General features: G+C 36.4%; 1 protein-coding gene across 3 annotated transcripts in view; it reads left to right on the top strand.

Annotated features, from left to right (window-relative positions):
• The window catches only part of LOC105263895 (CUGBP Elav-like family member 1), a 101361-nt gene extending 84782 nt beyond the window's left edge, over positions 1-16579 (top strand). Inside the window, exons 7-15 of one of the 3 annotated variants that reach the window (XM_011300388.1) lie at positions 8019-8227; positions 10194-10328; positions 10822-11101; positions 11758-11850; positions 11940-11981; positions 12674-12796; positions 13587-13838; positions 14435-14592; positions 16411-16579. In XM_011300388.1, coding sequence (XP_011298690.1) covers positions 8019-8227; positions 10194-10328; positions 10822-11101; positions 11758-11850; positions 11940-11981; positions 12674-12796; positions 13587-13838; positions 14435-14562 — 1262 coding nt within the window. In that variant the 3' untranslated portion in view covers positions 14563-14592; positions 16411-16579. Of the gene's footprint in view, positions 1-8018; positions 8228-10193; positions 10329-10821; positions 11102-11757; positions 11851-11939; positions 11982-12673; positions 12797-13048; positions 13545-13586; positions 13839-14434; positions 14593-16407 lie in introns of those variants that run through there. The other 2 variants (XM_011300389.1, XM_011300390.1) reach the window with 2 other exon arrangements.
• The last annotated feature ends 1948 nt before the right edge of the window (positions 16580-18527 follow it).

Genomic DNA, 18527 nt, shown 5'->3' with positions numbered 1-18527 from the left:
AATTACTTTTGTCAAGTAAATTTGCTAACTACAAGAAAACTCACACATTTTAAATGCACATGTAATATTTACATACATTTACTTGTGTCAAGTAACTTTCGTATTTACTTGGCAGAGGTAAATACATTCAGCACAAATAATTTTTTTCCGTTGTACCCTGGCATCGACCTCAGAAAATTGTCGGAGTAATCGTTTTTCTATTCGAATAACAATACCTAAAAACTGATGACAACAATAATAAACATTACTGTCTTAATGATCGCCGGAAAATTTTTATCCTGCCGCAATCCCACAGAAATTTCATTTTCATTTTGATTTCCAAATTTCAAATTTTTTTTTTCAACATCTTGGCATTGAAAACTCAGGAATTTGTGTAATAATTAAACAGAATGTTGTAATTATACTGGATTGTCAATGAAATCCGGAATCATACAATGATAATGATAATTAATATTCAATTGTCCATGAAATTCATTCTTTTTTCCACTAGTGTAGCAGTAAATAAAAATAATTCGAGACTATCGATATCTCGAAACTGACACGCTCATTGCTCATTGGTTGAGTCGTCTGAAGCGGCTAATTTGAATTCAGAACTCATGGAATGTTTAAATTTTCAATCAAGATTTTTATAATTACACTTCTCATTTTAAAAAATAGGATAACGTTATATGCATGTAATGTATATAATGTATATAATGTATATAATGTATATACTGAATAATATTTGCTGGTGCACGTGGTTCCATGGCCTGGCATCGAGCAAAATACGGTGGCCTACGTCACAGAAAACAAACAAAGAGTGGGAGGCAAACTGTACAGGCCTAGCCTATCCTCAACATACCACCAAGTCCCCAACATACTCAAGTTGTCCCCCTCTCTGAGTGAGACAGTAACATTACACCAGGTCTGAGCAAGTGGGAGAAATAGTGCTTGAGGAACGGTGTACGTAACAGTGAAGAAGGAAATCGAGTTGAGCGTGTACCGGCGCGCTCACTTGTTGAGTTCCTCATTCGACATTAAATTTCATCCGGAAAAAAGGTGCATTAAACAAATAAAAAAAATTGTGCAAATTCCTGAGAATTCGGTAAACAAACAAAAAAAAAATTGATAAAAATCCCCACACCAAAACCACAGATGAATTTCAATTAATCGGTAATAATCGGCGCAAGCGTTCGGTCCGCGAATCAATCACTGCAGCAACCAATCAAATAAATCAATCTTGTGCGGTAATGAGTGATATAATAAAAATCATAATCCAAGGCAATGCATCAACGGTGGAATAAATTCCCGCATTAGCAAATAGTATCGCTTGAAACTGTCCCTCACACGTATTCTATTTTGGCTAGCACCTCCGAGAATTTCCACTCGTGTATTCCCATCGGGCTTTATTTTCCCCTCTACCTCATCCAACCCATTATTCCCCTTCAAAAACATTTTAAACAAGAAAGCATAACACGTACACAGACATAAACGATGCAAAATGATAAACACGAGTAAAGTACAAGTCAACTGCCAACACGACAAGTTCACTATTCCCAAGACCAAGTGGTAATTACCAAGATGACAGTGTTTATTCAAATTGATAATATCATTACGAGAAAAACAATGGTTTGAGACCATTTATTAATTCCCCAGAAGGACTCGAATAACTGTTGCGTAATGACAAAAGTGGAATCGTGAGAAGTTGAAAAATTGTACGTGAACGAGAGGAGAATTGGGTGGAATCACGATTTTATAGTCGACGATATCTGGGGACATCAATGCCGATAAAGTCGCATTGGCAGTGATACTTCATGACTTTGCTGAAAACTGAATAGTAAAAAAAAAAAACAAATGGCACAAAATTCTTGTGAAAATTTTACGTTATCCATGAAAAAATCCAATGGATCTCCTTCTTGTGATAATTCTGTGATTTTTGTGCCGATTTATTGATTTTTTGTCGGATCATTGAATGATTTTGTGGTGTGTTTATGAAAATGGCTATGAAGAGTAGAAAGCAGTACGGTGGTGTTGCTCATGTGGGTGCTAATTCTCATTATCCAGCTATTAGTCAGGCTTACTGGGCGCCACAGCCACAAACTGCGCCTTATTCTATTCCAGGTGAGATCCACACGAAAATATTCATTTAACAGACTAAATTACCCATAATGCACTATCAGAGATTAATTCGAACGTAATGGATTGTTAATCACTACCTTCTGGGACCTTCTCAACACCATTCACATGGAAACAATCAGAAACTTTCAGATTTCACTAGAAAAAGGAAATTCCCTCACGATATTCAATTTTTCAAAAAACAAAAAGAAAGTTGATTTACCGGAATTTACCGATTTTTTCAATCAATTTTGAGTTATCAATTACGAAATTCAAAAGAAATTTTTTTCTCATGAAATATAATTAATATAATTAATGATAATAATAAATATAAAATATTAGTTATATCAAATTATATTAGATATTGATATATTCATGGGTAAATATTGCAGGAAAATTTTCTCCTGGATTTTTATAAATTTTCAAGTATTTTTCACTGGATTTTCATAAATTCAACGGGACATTGTCAATAATTATCAATTAACCTCGCCAACTAATTCCGCCGCCTCTCTCCCGACGCGATTGAGCAAAGATTAATCATTGAGATCGATAAATTGCAAAATTGTACCTTGAAGAATCGAATGCCTTGTGGCATAAATACATGCAACGCATTATTACGTAGGTGCAGACAAGCTTGAGCCATCACTAATAATAAAACAAAGGAGAGAAAAAAAAAAGAGAAATATGGGCGAATTGGCAACACAGCAGTCACTATTTGTCCGAAGTATTATTTATCCCGAGGCACATCCCAACAACAAATGCCCACGTAATTACGATTTTCGGATTAATGACGCCGCGTCCATCAACGCCGAGTAAACGATTATGTTATTCAATAATCACCGGAGCTAATGACTTTTGAAACATATTACCGTTCCTCAATAACAGTTTCCCCACTGCGATACATCGGTAAATAGTCACCTGATGCATTCGGCCGAGTTAACGCCTCTTCTCAAATGTGTCGACATACCGCTAAATACTCAATACACACTCGGCACGTAGCAACAAAAGTATTTGCAGCTTTCTCCCATTTTACAACACCAACCTTATAAATTCTCCCGTTTTTTATTGAACAATCTATCGAAGAGTCCGAAATAACTGCGATGGAATTTCGTTGCAAAAAGCTAGAGTCAATAGATTGGTTTTCGAGAAATGCCTCTGAATTTGCGAAAGATAGCGAAATTTTTGTAAAAATCTTTTTTACAGCTCGTGCTTCACTCTGCAAAAAAGATTTCTAGGAAAATTTCGCTATCTCTCTTAGATTCAGAGGAATTCAGAGAAAACTTACACTAAAGAATATGTAATGTATGAATTATTCCAAAACAAGATAGAGTTAATAGATTTATTTTCGTAGAATACTTCAGAATTTACGAAAGATAGGGAAATTTTTGTAGAAACCTTTTTCGCAGCTCTTGCTTCACTCTGCAACAAAGCTTCTCATACAAATTTTCCTATCTTTCTTAGATTCCCAAGAATTCCTGGAAAACCCAGACCGGAGAATAAGCCGACCTGTTACTCCTCACGTTTCCTTCATTATTTAATTTCCAACTCGTTCTCAATTGATTAAAAACGAAACTGTTCATAAAATCCTTCGACACTTTCACTTGAAATCGATAATTTTATCGATTCGTTAAATTATAAAAATGGCAGATGGAATTTCATTGAATTTTCAACAGATAAACGAAGTGAATAGTTTAGTTCTTGAATAAGTTGAACAAATGAAACGAGAACAGTCAGAATGGAGAAAAATATGAAATTATTATCGGTGAAACAGCATTGAAAGTAATTTTCTAACGGTGTATTCCCGAATAGTTTACCTAAATATTCCTCGCGTTATACTCCGACAAACACCGTGGAATTCAACAGTTTATGTTTCTCATTTTTCCTCGTTGTATGCCGTTAAATTTTTCATGCAGGATAGAAGTTGACATGACACACTAGCGAATGCTTACGTAAGCCCGACTTATCTGTTACGTGATGAAGTATGGACATGTGCATAGACTAGGATTATCAAGGATGTTTTACAATGGTCATTATCTGCTTATTTTTCCATCCATTTCCCCCATTCCCAACCCCATCCATTTTACCAACTACAATATCATGAGTCGAAAAAATTGTCGTCGACGATCGATTAAATCCGCGCCAAAGCGTGAAAACAACGAATAATTATTTCTTTTCTCGAATTTCAATCGCGTCTTAAAAATGCAAATTCGCTATATCTCTATACGTGCCGTATCGCGAGTCATAATCCACCGCGTAAAGCGATATCCAGTACATATTTTCATACCCAGCATTTTTTTCCACCACTACACACACACACAGATTGAAAAATTTCATTCACGCACGAGAAGACGATTCTATACCTGAGATAATGTGTTTTAAAAATTGTTTCATAATGTAAAAATATTTCATTGCATTCCCAACTTCAAGAGACGATTCCCAGGAATTTAATATTAATTGTAAATTACAAAATTGTGAATAAAGTAATTAGGAGAGGTTGTTATTTAAATTGAAGCGAGAACAATTAAGACTGTCGAATATCTTGCGAATGTGTTTCTATCTGAAACCGAGTAATGACCATTTTTTTCAATTCTCGATTTTCATTTTCGCGTATTTATTGATAATGATAATTTGAAGATGATAGTGGCAATGGCAGTGTGTCAGTGGAGCGCTGACATCAAACGGGAACGAAATGCCAGGAGGCGAATGTTGAACTCGATGCGCCTCGTTAGCTTCCGTCTCGAATGTCTGCATAAGATTTTTTTCTACCTCTGTCTCATATTCACTTTTTTATCCACTCTGCTAATTTATTCATTGCCCGAAAAAGTAACCATCCAAAGGTGGGGCCGAGCATAAGGCAGCGGCTGTATCCCGAGGTCAATGACGTCCGGTTGTTTTAACGTTAAAAAAAAAGAAAATGCCGTATGCAGAATTGCAGTTGCATATGCACTGTCCATCACCCTCAATTTGCAAATTCATTCACTGAATAATCTTTAGGAATTAAACTGCTTTAATTTTTCATGGTCTGTAGTCAATTCGCCGATTTGGTTGGAATTATCTATTTTTTGAGCTTTCCATGTTTTCACCGGCCATTTATGAGCGATGGAAATTGTTATTAATTTTTTAGAGATTCAATCTCCTGCCTTTGAACTGTTGCAATCATTGGAATCGCACAGTGCATATTCTACGTGCAATTCTTATTCAAAAACAGGGAATAGTCAATGTAAAATTGATTTTGTCAAAAAACCCAGAAAATATTCATGAAAAAAAAAAATAAATACTTGATTCTAGTAGACTCTATTTTCAATCATCTGTATTTTTTTGTAAAAAATGGAATTGAAAATGAAATATACTGTCGGAAAATTGCAATTGAAATTTTCACCAATTTTTCATCGACGAATCATTGGAGTCCTTGAATATTCTGATAATTTTCAATTTTGAAATTCACTTTGCACCGACATACCGTAAAAATTTCGCGATCAATAAAAAAATCAGACACGATTTACCACAAAAGCCCCAATTCTCTCACATTTTCAGGATAAATTTTTCATTTAAATTGATTTGCAACTCATAGAATGAAAAATTAAAATAACTTTGTGCCTGCAACCCCATGAAATCTTATTTCTTTCATTTATCAAATGTATTATCTTTTTATTATCATTTCAAGTCCAACCAATGCTCGAATAAAATATATATTCCCCTCTGAATTAACTCGCAAATGATATTTCCAAATAGGAAATTCATTTAAAAAATTCCTAGAGTGCCGACTATTCCTAAACGTCAGGTTGAATTTAAAGTTGAATATTTTGCACGGTACATAAAAGTAAAAAGTCCGTGAATGTAATATCCCGAGAGCAAACTCCTCATCACAGGTATGACATAGCCAGCGGTTTGCGACAGGAAACGTAGGCCAGTTGCCTCCACACAGTTTGTGCAATAGATGGTACTATTGCACTTACACACTCTCCAAGTTTAAAAAAAGGAGGGGAAGGTAAAAGATGTTGGTAATACGTATATAAAACCACCTAGAGTCATTCTCCAAGGGTACGGGAAGAAAAGGAGAGCTACCTGTGCCCTCGTCAGCTACCAACCTACTTACGAACAACTCTTACATCTAACGTGTAGTGTACCGAGACCAAACTGCACCTACCCATAAACTCAGACATTGGAACGCTTCATTGTCTCGCCCATCGTTGAAAAGCTGTACAACTTTGGTGCTACTGCACCGTTAAACGTCTAAATCACTCCGCCATTATCTCTACCCTTTTGGCTTAACGCTAATATTTTCACTCCACACGCAAAGTCAAAGAATTTACCGAAACACCAGCTAAAAATTTACTTATCCATCTTATTCGGTAACGATTCTTCATTATTTCGAATTCGAATTTTTTATTGGGATTGAAAATTTGAGAAAATTTGGATTTTCATGGGGAATGGTTATTGATTTTTTAACGCCAATCGCGATAAATTTTCAACCGATGAAGAATTCAGAGGAATTGGGGCTTGAATTTTTAATATTTGCACGGCTTTTCACGGCCATGTCGACCGGAAAATTGAAAATCATGATTCAAGATTTTAAATAAAATTGTTAAAAATAAAAATGCAAATGTATTTTACCAATAATATGAATAAAAAATGAATTACTTGCAAAAATGCCGAATCAGTCAAAAGTTTATGTCAAAATTAAACGATTTGAATAAATATTGATTTGAATAAAAATGAAAAATCGGCTAGAATCAAGTTAAAAAATCGATGTGAACGGAGTTGACTTCCCTATACGATCCAAACTAATTTTCAATCTTAAACACTTCTCCCTGATGTCCAATAAATTCCAAGACATTTGCTGACCCAAGACAATCGACTTCCACCATCGGTAGTAAAATTTGATACGACACCTGAGCGAAAGAAGTAAGAAGATCTCCCTAATCCGGCGCTACGTTAAGACGATCAACTCCCATGACGTACGACTGAAGAGAATGAAAAATATGTCCTTGAATGCATTAGTAGGAATTGTTTATTGAATATGTAATTTTATTCGGATGATTCATGAGAGTGGAATGAGAGGTGAATTGAAAGGAAGTCATTGAAATATTTATCGAGGATGCAACATCCCATACTAATGAACATTCGAAATTAGAGAGAAACTGGTACGAGACGGAAATATACATATTTCACGAGATTAATTATTTTCCGGCTAGTGTATGTGTTAATGGTTTGATCAATATTTTGGGAGAATGTTTTTACGCTGAGAGATCTCGTGTGAAAAAAAAAATTCAAGAGACAATGGTTTAAATTTCTGGACAGTTTGCGGATGGATCACAGTTCGTGACTCTGTCGTCACTTCCGGTGTGATGGCCAGGCCTCCATATTAATGAGTCAAATGACTAATGGAATACCGACAGAATGGGAAGGAAAAAAGAGAAGACAGGGAAACGGTCTTTTCGGGTCAGGTGTCATGCGCCATTAATCGAAGAAGAATTTAATTGTGAGTGCAGTGCTAGATGCACGAATAACTCGACAACCGCAGAGTCAATTTTACCGATTTTTTTTTTCTCACTCTTGAGGTATTTTTGTACCTTCAAATTCGCCCCTAATCCGTCCAAGTCGCTGTATCCGTTGGACAAATAATCGAAATTCTTTCTGTTACGAAGTGATAAAGTTGACTTTGCACTTCATTGAGTTTTCCATCAATATCTCGGAAACTAACGGAGATAATGAAATTTTTATAACTTCCTTTTTTCACCGATTAATTGAAAGCTGTAAAAAAGTTTATTACAAAAATTTCGCTATCTCCCTTCGTTTCAGAGATATTTCTGAAAAAGTTGCAGGAGTGAAAAGACAACTTCTTTCGGACAGCTGTTCAATTTTTTTTATTGATGAATTATGGCCATTGTTATTATAATGTCAATATTTTAATCTCATTTCAGATCGAAAACTGTTCGTGGGTATGCTATCGAAAAAGTACACGGAGAATGATGTGAGAAATATGTTCGACGTTTACGGTGCAATCGAAGAGTGCTCAGTACTCCGTGATAATAGTACTGGCCAAAGTAGAGGCTGTGCATTTGTTACATTTGCCAGTAAACAATACGCCATAAATGCCATCAAAGCCCTGCACCACTCACGTACAATGGAGGTAAGTTCCATTAAATTCGGTCTCATTGATTGACATCAACGTACAATTAATCAGCAATAAACTGACGAGAAAATAGTACATTCCGTAACAAGTGCAGAAAAGTAACTTTTGGCGTGTGGAAGGTTTATAACACGAGCCGAAGGCGAGAGTGGCTCAGCTTTTCTGAAAAGTTACTTTTCCGCACATCGTAATGAAAAATATATTTTCATATTCCCCGATTTCTCCTTAATTTTCTGTTAATGAAAGATTGATTCCCGAATTAAAATTAAAACAATTCTCTGAAAATTAAACTGTTTTATTTGCTCTTTGTGCGGTTGGTTTATGATTTAGAAGCACTTGCTTCGTGTTCATAGCCCGTAATGCCCACAATTGATTGACACGGTCATCAAAACGAATGTCAAACGTATTTTGGCAGAACGCCTGTTACCCGAAGTCACATCAAAACGAATGGGTTATCTCATTCGGTTTTGCGCGACTGATTTAACCACCTCGTACCCTATGATGTTTGAGAACGTGTCGAATATAAATTTATTTAGATCAGTCCACGGTTTAGATATTCCACCAGCCTCTCGAGTTAGCACAACATAAAACGAGAAGACAGAGGCAATATTAGAATAACCAATAACTCTAAATTAAGTTCCCCATCAAATTCCCCCATTCCGCCAATTTGTTCGATAAAAACGTGAATAATTCCAGAGCAAGTGAGTAAAATATCTGTTCCGGAAATAACTCACGATTTATGCATTGAAAAATGTACAGAGAATAGCCTAGGCATCGTCTGTGAACAAATTTTACCATCGGAAAAGTGGGGGGTGAAAAAGAAAAGCGGTATAAAAATGCAGAAGACAGAAAACAAAAACAAATTCCAATGCACACATGTATGAAAGACATTCCCCTATATCCGTTAGCACGGAAAACTCTCCTTGTGGTATAATGTATCCATTCGTAGGGTGAAAATGCACTCGACTAAGGGAAAACTACTTGCTCAGACCGTGAAAGGAGCTCAAAGTGCAAAGTACCCTCCAACGACTGAATCATCACTATTGCAAGCCAAGAAATGGAATAGGATAGTATCTCCTGTGTCTGTTCTTCTATCTCCATTCGGCTTTTTCCACCTCTTCAACTTCATCACTTTCTCATTCACCACTCTCTCCCATTCTAATCTTTTCCCACAACGTTGGACATTTTTTTGATTCTCTCATTTTACCCAACAGTTGCATATGAATTCGCAATTTTATGAATTTTTATTCAATTTGAGATGAGACGTGAGTGGAGAAAAAGTTTTCTTCAATCCAGAGAATCTTCAAGAAACTTTTCCATCTGTGTTGATGAAACTTCTCACTTATGTTCAAAATTTATCGTCAAATCCAGTGAAACAAGTAAAATTCACTATTTTTATCAATTATTTACTTGAATTTACCGGATTTTTTCGGATTTGTCAGATATACCAATTTTACAGGAGTTTATGAAAAAATCAAGAGCATGGATTAAATTCCCTCATGAATAAACAATTGATTGAAATATCAGTTACTGATGACTCAATAGAGACGAAGCCCATCAATTTTGGTGAAATTTATTCCAAAACGGTTGAGAATTTGCCTAATTGGTTTTTAGTCTGTATGAGACGTTTTTACTGAGTGCATGGGGAGTAGTTATCGATAGTTCCTAGACTGCTCGTACTGTGCCAAGGCACGCGAGACTCTTGGCAATTTCATTTTAATATCATGAATATTTCCGGCGGTAAGTTCGACTCCACCAATGTACAAAACTCTGTACGTCTCTAGGTAGACGATTACCCCATTCCATTTCTCGATATGCACATTCTTGGACTGAATGAAAATCATAAAATCCCACCTCCACGCTTTCACATTCAACCCAACGATCCAATAGAATTTATACCGATTGAAAAATGAATCGACTCTCATACAATTTTTCTGTACCGATTTATCAATTATTTATGTTTCAGGGATGTTCGTCACCACTGGTGGTCAAATTTGCGGATACACAGAAGGAGAAGGACCAGAAGAGGATGCAACAGTTGCAGGCCAATTTGTGGAACATTGCTGCTGTCAATATGACATCACCGCCTTATCTAACCAACGTGAGTTACCAAAGTTACGACGGAATATCTCGAAAACTACCGACCGTAGCAAAAACTTTATCGGAACGTTTTTGTAGCACTCACTATTCCCCACAAAAAATACTCTGATGACATTCTAGCTATCTCCCTCCACTTCCGAGATATTCTCAGAAAACCAAAGTCAAAAAATTTTCCACTTCCAGCCAATTCCGCGATTTTCCCCCAAAAATGAGAGAGAAATGAACTTTCAATTCCAAAAGCTCGCTCCAAAGAAATCCCTCAAATGAATTTAGCTCCGAGATAAAATCAGATAAAGCGAATGCCCGAGTAAACAAAATTGGAGAAGTTGCCAGGGGAATTTGCTATTCCGTTTGACACGAGAAGACCTTCGATGCATTAGCTGGTGAAAAGTGAGAAAGATTTTTCCGTGAAATTTCACTTTCCAAAAATTCATCGGTAAAGATGTAAAGATCGAGGACAACATAGCCATGCCTTTTTCTTTCCTAATCGCCAGAACGATACACCTACACTAGCCCCAACATCACTCCAGTTACTCCAGCAGTTGCAAGCGAGTTCAAGTGCTGCAACGCCAGTTGCTAGTAATACCGGAGCTGCCAGTGCATTATCAAGTGTGCAACATCAATTGCTGCTTCAGCAACACCTAGGACTGAGTGCTGCAACCGCATCACAAGCTGCGGCAGCCCCAGCAGTACCAAGCTCTCCCGAGATCAGTCAAGCTAATCTTCAGAGTCTAGCAACCCTGGCCTCCCTCGGTAATTCCACCGGTGAGTACGGTTAGTGTTTTTCCGAATTTTCAACATTTTCACTGGGGATTTGTCCTGATCCCTTCAACACGAGTTAAACCAGTCATGCCATTGCCTCACCCTTTGTACTTCTCCTTTATTCCCAAATCACTTAAAACATTCAATAAATCCCCACATTCAACGAGGCCAACCCATTACCAAGTGGATTATTCTTTTGTTGATTAATCCATGAGTTTTATTATTGGTCCTGATAAATTAAAAATTCTCTTCCAAGTGCTTCTACGTTCATGGTCGGACCCTGAAGAGTCGAATTTATTCTCGGAAATTCCAGAAAATTGAATTTTTCATTCTATTCAATAATTGATTTATCAATGAACGTTCGAATTTTTTAATGAAAAAATCAAATGATTCGTCAATGAAGAATTATCAAAAATTTCCAGTTTTTCCCATAAAATTTCAAATACAATTTTCCAACACCGGATTTGTCCACCCCACCACAGATAAATGGCGGTAATTGCAACGATTACAAAGCCCTAATTCGGAATCAATGAAAATAATTAGCCCTCAGTGATCCATTATCGAATGGCAAAACAAATTCAATTATTTTCGCAACTCTTCGCGCCGTCGAAACAAAAAACACTCCCCAAGATGAATAATTCAACACTTGAAATTACATAATATTTCAGCAAATGCTGCTGTATCACCAATGAGTATGCAAGATTTAGTAACACTGGCGGCAATGACTGGTGGCAGCAGTAATCTGCAAGTGCAGCCGAGCTGTAAGTCCCCAGTATTCCATTAACAATTTGATGAATATCGCAATGCATTATTTATTTATTTTATTAATGAGACGACTGACTTTTTATAGCGCTCAGCGGATTGGGAAATTCAACGGCAGGTATGTCACTATGTACGTGTCGTATTGCCTGGTACAGTATTAACAAATACTAAAAACAATTTAACAATGATAGAATTGAGAAATTAAACCCAACAATTTGAATTTAAATTAATCAATTATTGTAATTTGTACCTCAGTAATGAGTGAAATTTATCGTGTGATTCCATTGCTTCGAGTTAAAAATTATAGAAAATTGTTTAATCCATGTCGAACTGGTAAAATCGTTGTAAGAACTTGTATATTGCTTTTATGTCAAGCTGCTCTACTAGGAAAAACGGGAGGCACAGGTGAGACGCCTACATAAATCGAAATACTGATCAATTTAACGAATGTAATTCACTGAATTCAGTATCGAAGAGGTACCCTGTTAATTGACACGTAATCACCAAATTTGAATAAAAATTTCGTATTTTCTTCATCCACTTGACTAATTACGGAATATCTCAGATTTATTTTCTTCGATCCGTACAAACTCATCGTAAAACAATTACTCATTTCGGATAATGTAAATTTTACTGCAAATTTCACTGAATATTTCTCTCCTGACTAAAATTGACTTGACCAGTGTTACCCCTTCATCACTGAATAATGCTTGAGCTTTCAATCCAAAAGCATGATACCGCACACGTTGAATATTCCATCCCTATTTCATTCTAATCCCTACCCCCAACACTTTCAATACTCAATATTAATTGATATTTCAGGGTCCACTGGCAACAGTTTCAATCCAGTGACGTCTCTCACGCTCAATTCACTGACTGCTTCACCACTGAGTGGCATTCAGGACTCATTGACAAGTGCTTATTCGAGTCTACAGCAATACGCAGGTATACAACCGTCATTCTACCCCAAAAACCCAATCATCAAGTTGAATAAGAGATGCATACTTCAAAAAATGCTCTGCATCATCATCCACCATTGAACCTTATTCAACACCAGGATATCCAAGAAATACATGTCAAAACACCAAAACCTTTGAAAAATAACAAATTCCAAACCATTCAATCAACTTGGATATCCTCACCCAACATCTCATTCTACCAATTCATGAAGAATAAAATGAAAAATCCCTATTGAAGCTCTCATTGGAAAAACAACAGTGACGGTGGAAAAGAAAGAGCTGCATAGTGAGTAAAATCGCGAGTATTTACACGAAAAAAATTGCTTGAGTAGTTAATTATTTTGCGAGCCAAATGAATTATGAACGAAGCTAAGAGAAAAAGCTTATCTACTCCCCTAGCCATGAGTAATGACTGAAGAAATCCCTGAAAACATCATCAGAATGTTGATAGAAGAGTATTCCGTTGACGTCCAATGCTATCCTCAGCAATTAAATTTCCACGATGCATAGTACCTGGCGCACATCCAAATTGTAACCTACCAACTGTAGAGTCTAAATGATACACCAAAAGAAAAAACAACAGGTGAAGCACTCTGGATGTTTGCCACTATGCACTCATTGCCCTCCACTCCTCTTCCCATAGTTGGACTTATTTATAATGGATAAAAATGACGAGCAGTAGTAGATTGTACTTTATTTTCAATTATCTAAGAGCATGATCTGTCAAATGATACCGTGAAAACCTTAGAAGACTCATCATTCAATTATTCCGAAAGGATTTCCAACTCTAACGACAACTGGTAGCACAACAGCAATAGCTGCTGCTGCACTGGCTGCACAGCAGCAGGCAATGATATCCAATGCCGCTGGCAAGCAAATTGAGGGCCCAGAGGGATGCAACCTATTCATCTATCATCTACCCCAAGAATTTACTGATATGGATCTAGCATCGACATTTGTACAATTTGGCAATATGCTGTCAGCCAAAGTCGTCGTCGATCTCAAAACCAACATGAGCAGGTGCTTCGGTAAGTGCGAACACTGATATACTGAGAATGAAAAAAAAAAACTACTTGAACCAGAAGAAAAAATTCATTTGAATTGAGGTAAATTACCTCCGCTCGTCTGTCCATGTCGAATGCAGAATTAGTGCAGCAATTCTATCCAAATGAGAGTCACACGACTTTTTCTCGACGGAATTTGAACTCAATTGCGTTAGAGATGATAATGACGATGTTCTAATAAATAATTATTTAGATTTATATTGACAAGAGTTAAGAGTTCACTGAGAAAAACATTTTCCCCCGCAAAGAACATTTAGTGAGACTCAGTAAATTTCTAGCTTTTGCCAAATAAATGAGATTACGAAATAAAATGCCCATATTTGAAATAAGTTAGAATTGCTTGAACTTGTGAATTTAGAACCGACCCAGGAATGAGACAAGAGACTGGCTTCCTACAATCTTATTATATTCAAGCAATACCATTTATTTGGCATAAGATCTTTTTTCCTCAGTGCAAATCATTAGTGAAAATAATATTTCCGAGTCGTCTTGTTTCACCAGTAGTGAGCGGAAAATAACAAACATAAATTCTAATGAACTCGTGTACTCAATTTCTCTAGGTTTTGTATCATACGACAACCCAACAAGTGCTGCAGCTGCAATACAAACGATGAATGGATTTCACATAGGCACTAAACGACTGAAGGTGGAACACAAAAGAGCCAAAGAGGCTGCCAAGCCCTATTAGTTCCCCCCCAACGGGCTTCATTATTAATAGGTAGATGAATTAATTCCAAGTATTAAAAGGGCTGCCGTTGATTATTTAAACAAAGGGTATTTACAACCGAAAAAAAAAACATACGCGTTTGAAGTCAATTCAACTAGTCACTCAAATATATTTATATATTTTTTTACTCAACAGTTTATTTTAATTAATCGAGTATCGAGAGTCTGTGATAGCTGAAGTACTATACTAGATCCGTCCAATAAATATTTATTAACTCGATATTGATGAATAATGTGGGAGGAATGGGTGAATTAATTGCTTGTGCATCACAGGTAACGCGAGCATATACCGTTACTTGATTATATTTACTATCTAATTCATAATTTAATGCTAGAAAACGCTTTTATCAGTATTTTAAGGTATTTACTAACCCATACGAACAATGTGTTTAATTGGTGATTTCAATGTCAAACCAGAATTCACCATGAGTCTAGTATTGCAAACGTATTATCTGAGTTTATTTCGATTTTCCTTGATCTAAAACTCAAGTCAAGGAAATTTCGAAAGTGATCTTTTTAAATTGACTGATGCTATCCAGTGCCGAGTGTTGATTAATTGAGGTTTCTTTTTTTTTATTCGTTCAAGTGAAATTCTCGTGCTTGAAATATTATTGTGTGGTTTTCAGCAAATGTTAAGTCACCCCCCCGACAATGAATTTGTATTACTCGTGGGCCAATAATTCGCGAATTTTTTTTTATTCAAAATGGGTAATTTCTACTGCTCAAGTTACCGAAGAATAAAAAAGTCGATACCAATTCACTTTAACGAACACAAAGATCAAACCTACATCTTCAAACTCAACTTCCATCCCCTCTAAGACCTCCCATCCAATTATCCTCATCTCACATCCAATTATTTTCAATTTTTCCCAATTCCCCAGTTTTCAAGTCCTCATTCAACTGCTTATGGATCTCAACAGTGGAATTTTCTCTATTAAAACCACATACGTCATGTCTCAAAGAGAAATTTCCATTTGAAAAATCATCCTCAGTTGCAGAAAAATTTAACAAGACATAAGCCTCAACCGAAACCAATTATCCAACTAAAGCAATGAAAAACCACCCCTCACTACGATCCGAATCGAAAAAACTTCCTCTCATATCAAACTCCTTACAAAAACCAACGAAATGAAAAAAGAATCAAGGAAATTCACTCCACCAGTCGCGAAATGTCCCCAATCGAAAATCTACTCAACTATTCGGCACAGATAGCGGCATTTCGTCAGTAAAAAAAAGAGATTCGGTAGAGCTAGAGATCTACCAGGAAGAAGCTTCTACTTTACAGCTGTTCAGGTTTGATTGTATCGAAAAACGAATGAACTACGTAAAATAAAAAAGAAATAATTGGTAGATTTATCTTCGCTCCAGCTCTACCAGCAGAGCCAGAACCAGATAATTCTCAGTTCCATCATTATTTCCGCCATTTCTCCACTAGAACTCTACCGGTAGATTTCCAGTAGATATCTGGTAGAGCCCGGTGGAGACATTACTTTCATTTTCCCATTGCTTATTGAATACCATTCCCAGTACTTAATGAATCAGTAATCACTCCATTCAACTTTCAATCATATTCTCTACCAATCTCTACCGGTAGATTTCCGGTAGAGATCTGGTAGAGTTCGACAGAGTTTCTTCTACTCTTACGTCGGGTATTCGTTTCTCTCTACAATTCGACAGTCGTCAATGTCAGGCTTATCTCTGGTAGATCAATCGCTCTACCAGTTAATTTTTAAAAAACCGGCCAGCTTATTCGTTTTATTCTGTGTGGTGGTGACTAACATGTTCTGTGTGTTTGTTTGTGTGCCAGCAGGTGGCCTGTGACGTTGTGACTGTTATACTATCAACTGGAGTTCTCGCCCCCGTGCCATGTCTGTCTCAGTTCAGTCACGACTCGATCAGTCTCTGTGTTTTGTCGGTGCCTGTTGCAACTATACCATCATCAAAAAAAAAAGAAAAAAAAACGAAAAACGAAAAAAAAAGTATAAACGTATCCCCTCCTCCACCAATATTCCACACAGAATTCTTACAATCCTTTATGTTCCACTTTTTTCCTCCACGTACTTTCGTGAAAAGAAGCGCAAAAAAACCATTGGAAACATCTTTTTTTTTTAATTATTTTTTTTTATCGAAGCTAACAAAAGTCTTTTTTTTTTATCGTTTTCACGAGAGCTTTGAAGTCGGAAACTTTAACAAAAGAAAATTTATCTCCGTTTTTAACTGGAATATGATTAAAAAAAAACGACAGGATTTGTTAGAGAATGTTTTTATAATGGATTTTGCTGATTAAATCGACGCCAAAATGTTGAGAAAAAATAATGGGAAAAGAACTTTAATCTATGTGTATATATTTATATGTGTGCCCGTGCGTATTAAATGTGTCTAAACATTTCTAGTACATATTGGGGGGTAAAACGCTAACAAGTCGACCGGTCACATCAGACTTTATGATGAATTATCATTAATTAGTTAATGGTATGAGATAATACGTATTTACGTTTTCTCCGCGTGAAACGTAAAATTTTCAAACAATCAATTTTGTACGAGAATTTTTCAATCGACATTAGAGTTTCAGAGGCGCCACAAACATGAGTTTGATTTTTCTTTTTCGTCCTACAGTATTTTTTTTAGTTATTTTTTTCCGAGGAATTGGTGGAGTAGTGACAAGAGTAATTTTATTTGATTTTAGTTTTTGGGTTGTATCTCGTGATTGAGGGGCGACAGAGATAAATTTGTAGAACCATTTTTGCGGAGCACAATGCGACCTACGAAAAATCTCGAGAGAAAAATTTCTGTATCTCTCTTGGTTGACGAGATATACCCCTAGGAGCCGATAGTCACTACCGCCAAATGCCAACCGTTTACTTTCGTTTAAGATATATCTTTTTCACTCACCAGTACGTTCCCTCGGTGCTCACATCCTCTCCTCCTATCCTCCAAAAATCACCCCCAAACCGCACACACACTCGCATTAGAGATAATCCCCCTGAACACGATGAATCATCGCCGAGAAATTGTTGGAAAGTGCTGTCAACGTCGATGTTCACCGTCTTCACACCTGGAAATTAAAAAAAAAATGGCTCAGGGGATGCACGTGGGGCGTTTTTCGAGCCTCGCGTTTTGTCTCGCATGTGCAGAAAAGAATGGAAAAAAAAAACAATTATGTCAAATTGCCACCTCAGCAACAATTTTTTTTTTCCCTCTGAAAAGAAAAATTGCCAACCTGATCCTCGCTTTATATTTTTCCCTCTTTACCAGTTCATTGGGAGTAAAAAGAAAAAGAAATGCAACATTTCCCTCCCTGCCCCCAATGCTGACGTATATTTTTTTAAAAAAGCAGATGAGGAAAAAACAACCGATTCTTTTTTTGTCACACGTTTTTATCGTCTATGTACGTGTATGCATATATATTTGTAATGTACCAGTACAGGTAACGAGGGTGGCAAAAAAGTCCTCGGGGTTTAATGCATTGAATATATATATTTTTTTTCTTTTCTTTCGCCATTGAAAAAACACTAGCTCACGATAATATTTTTGTTTATTTTTCCTGTACAGTTGATGTATGTTAATTTTTTTTTGTTTAAAAAGCGGTTGAATAACAGCTCTACTGGAAAATATGAAGTAGATTTGTTGCTCCACCCTATTTTTTTTTTCTGTTTAAAATATTTCTTTATGTTGAGATAATTTTTTTTTTTTGGTAAATATGTTATGCTGAGGCTCCGAGATAAGATACCAAAGACGTGTCTCAGATTATTAACCGATTATTGTACTTACAACATAATGCAATGCTAAAGAATGACTAATACTACGAGAGAGGAATGATCGATGAGCAATCGATAAAACTGATTGGATCGAGTAGATTAAATTAATGAGTTGAGGCCAATCTGACTAACACAAAGCCGAGGGTCGAGCAAGCATCTACCACGCACA

This window comes from Fopius arisanus, unplaced genomic scaffold (assembly GCF_000806365.1).
Source record: "Fopius arisanus strain USDA-PBARC FA_bdor unplaced genomic scaffold, ASM80636v1 scaffold00017, whole genome shotgun sequence".
Classification (NCBI taxonomy): Eukaryota; Metazoa; Arthropoda; class Insecta; order Hymenoptera; family Braconidae; genus Fopius; species Fopius arisanus.
The sequence above is the reverse complement of the archived record's forward strand: the minus strand, read 5'-3'. Positions and strand labels throughout refer to the sequence as shown.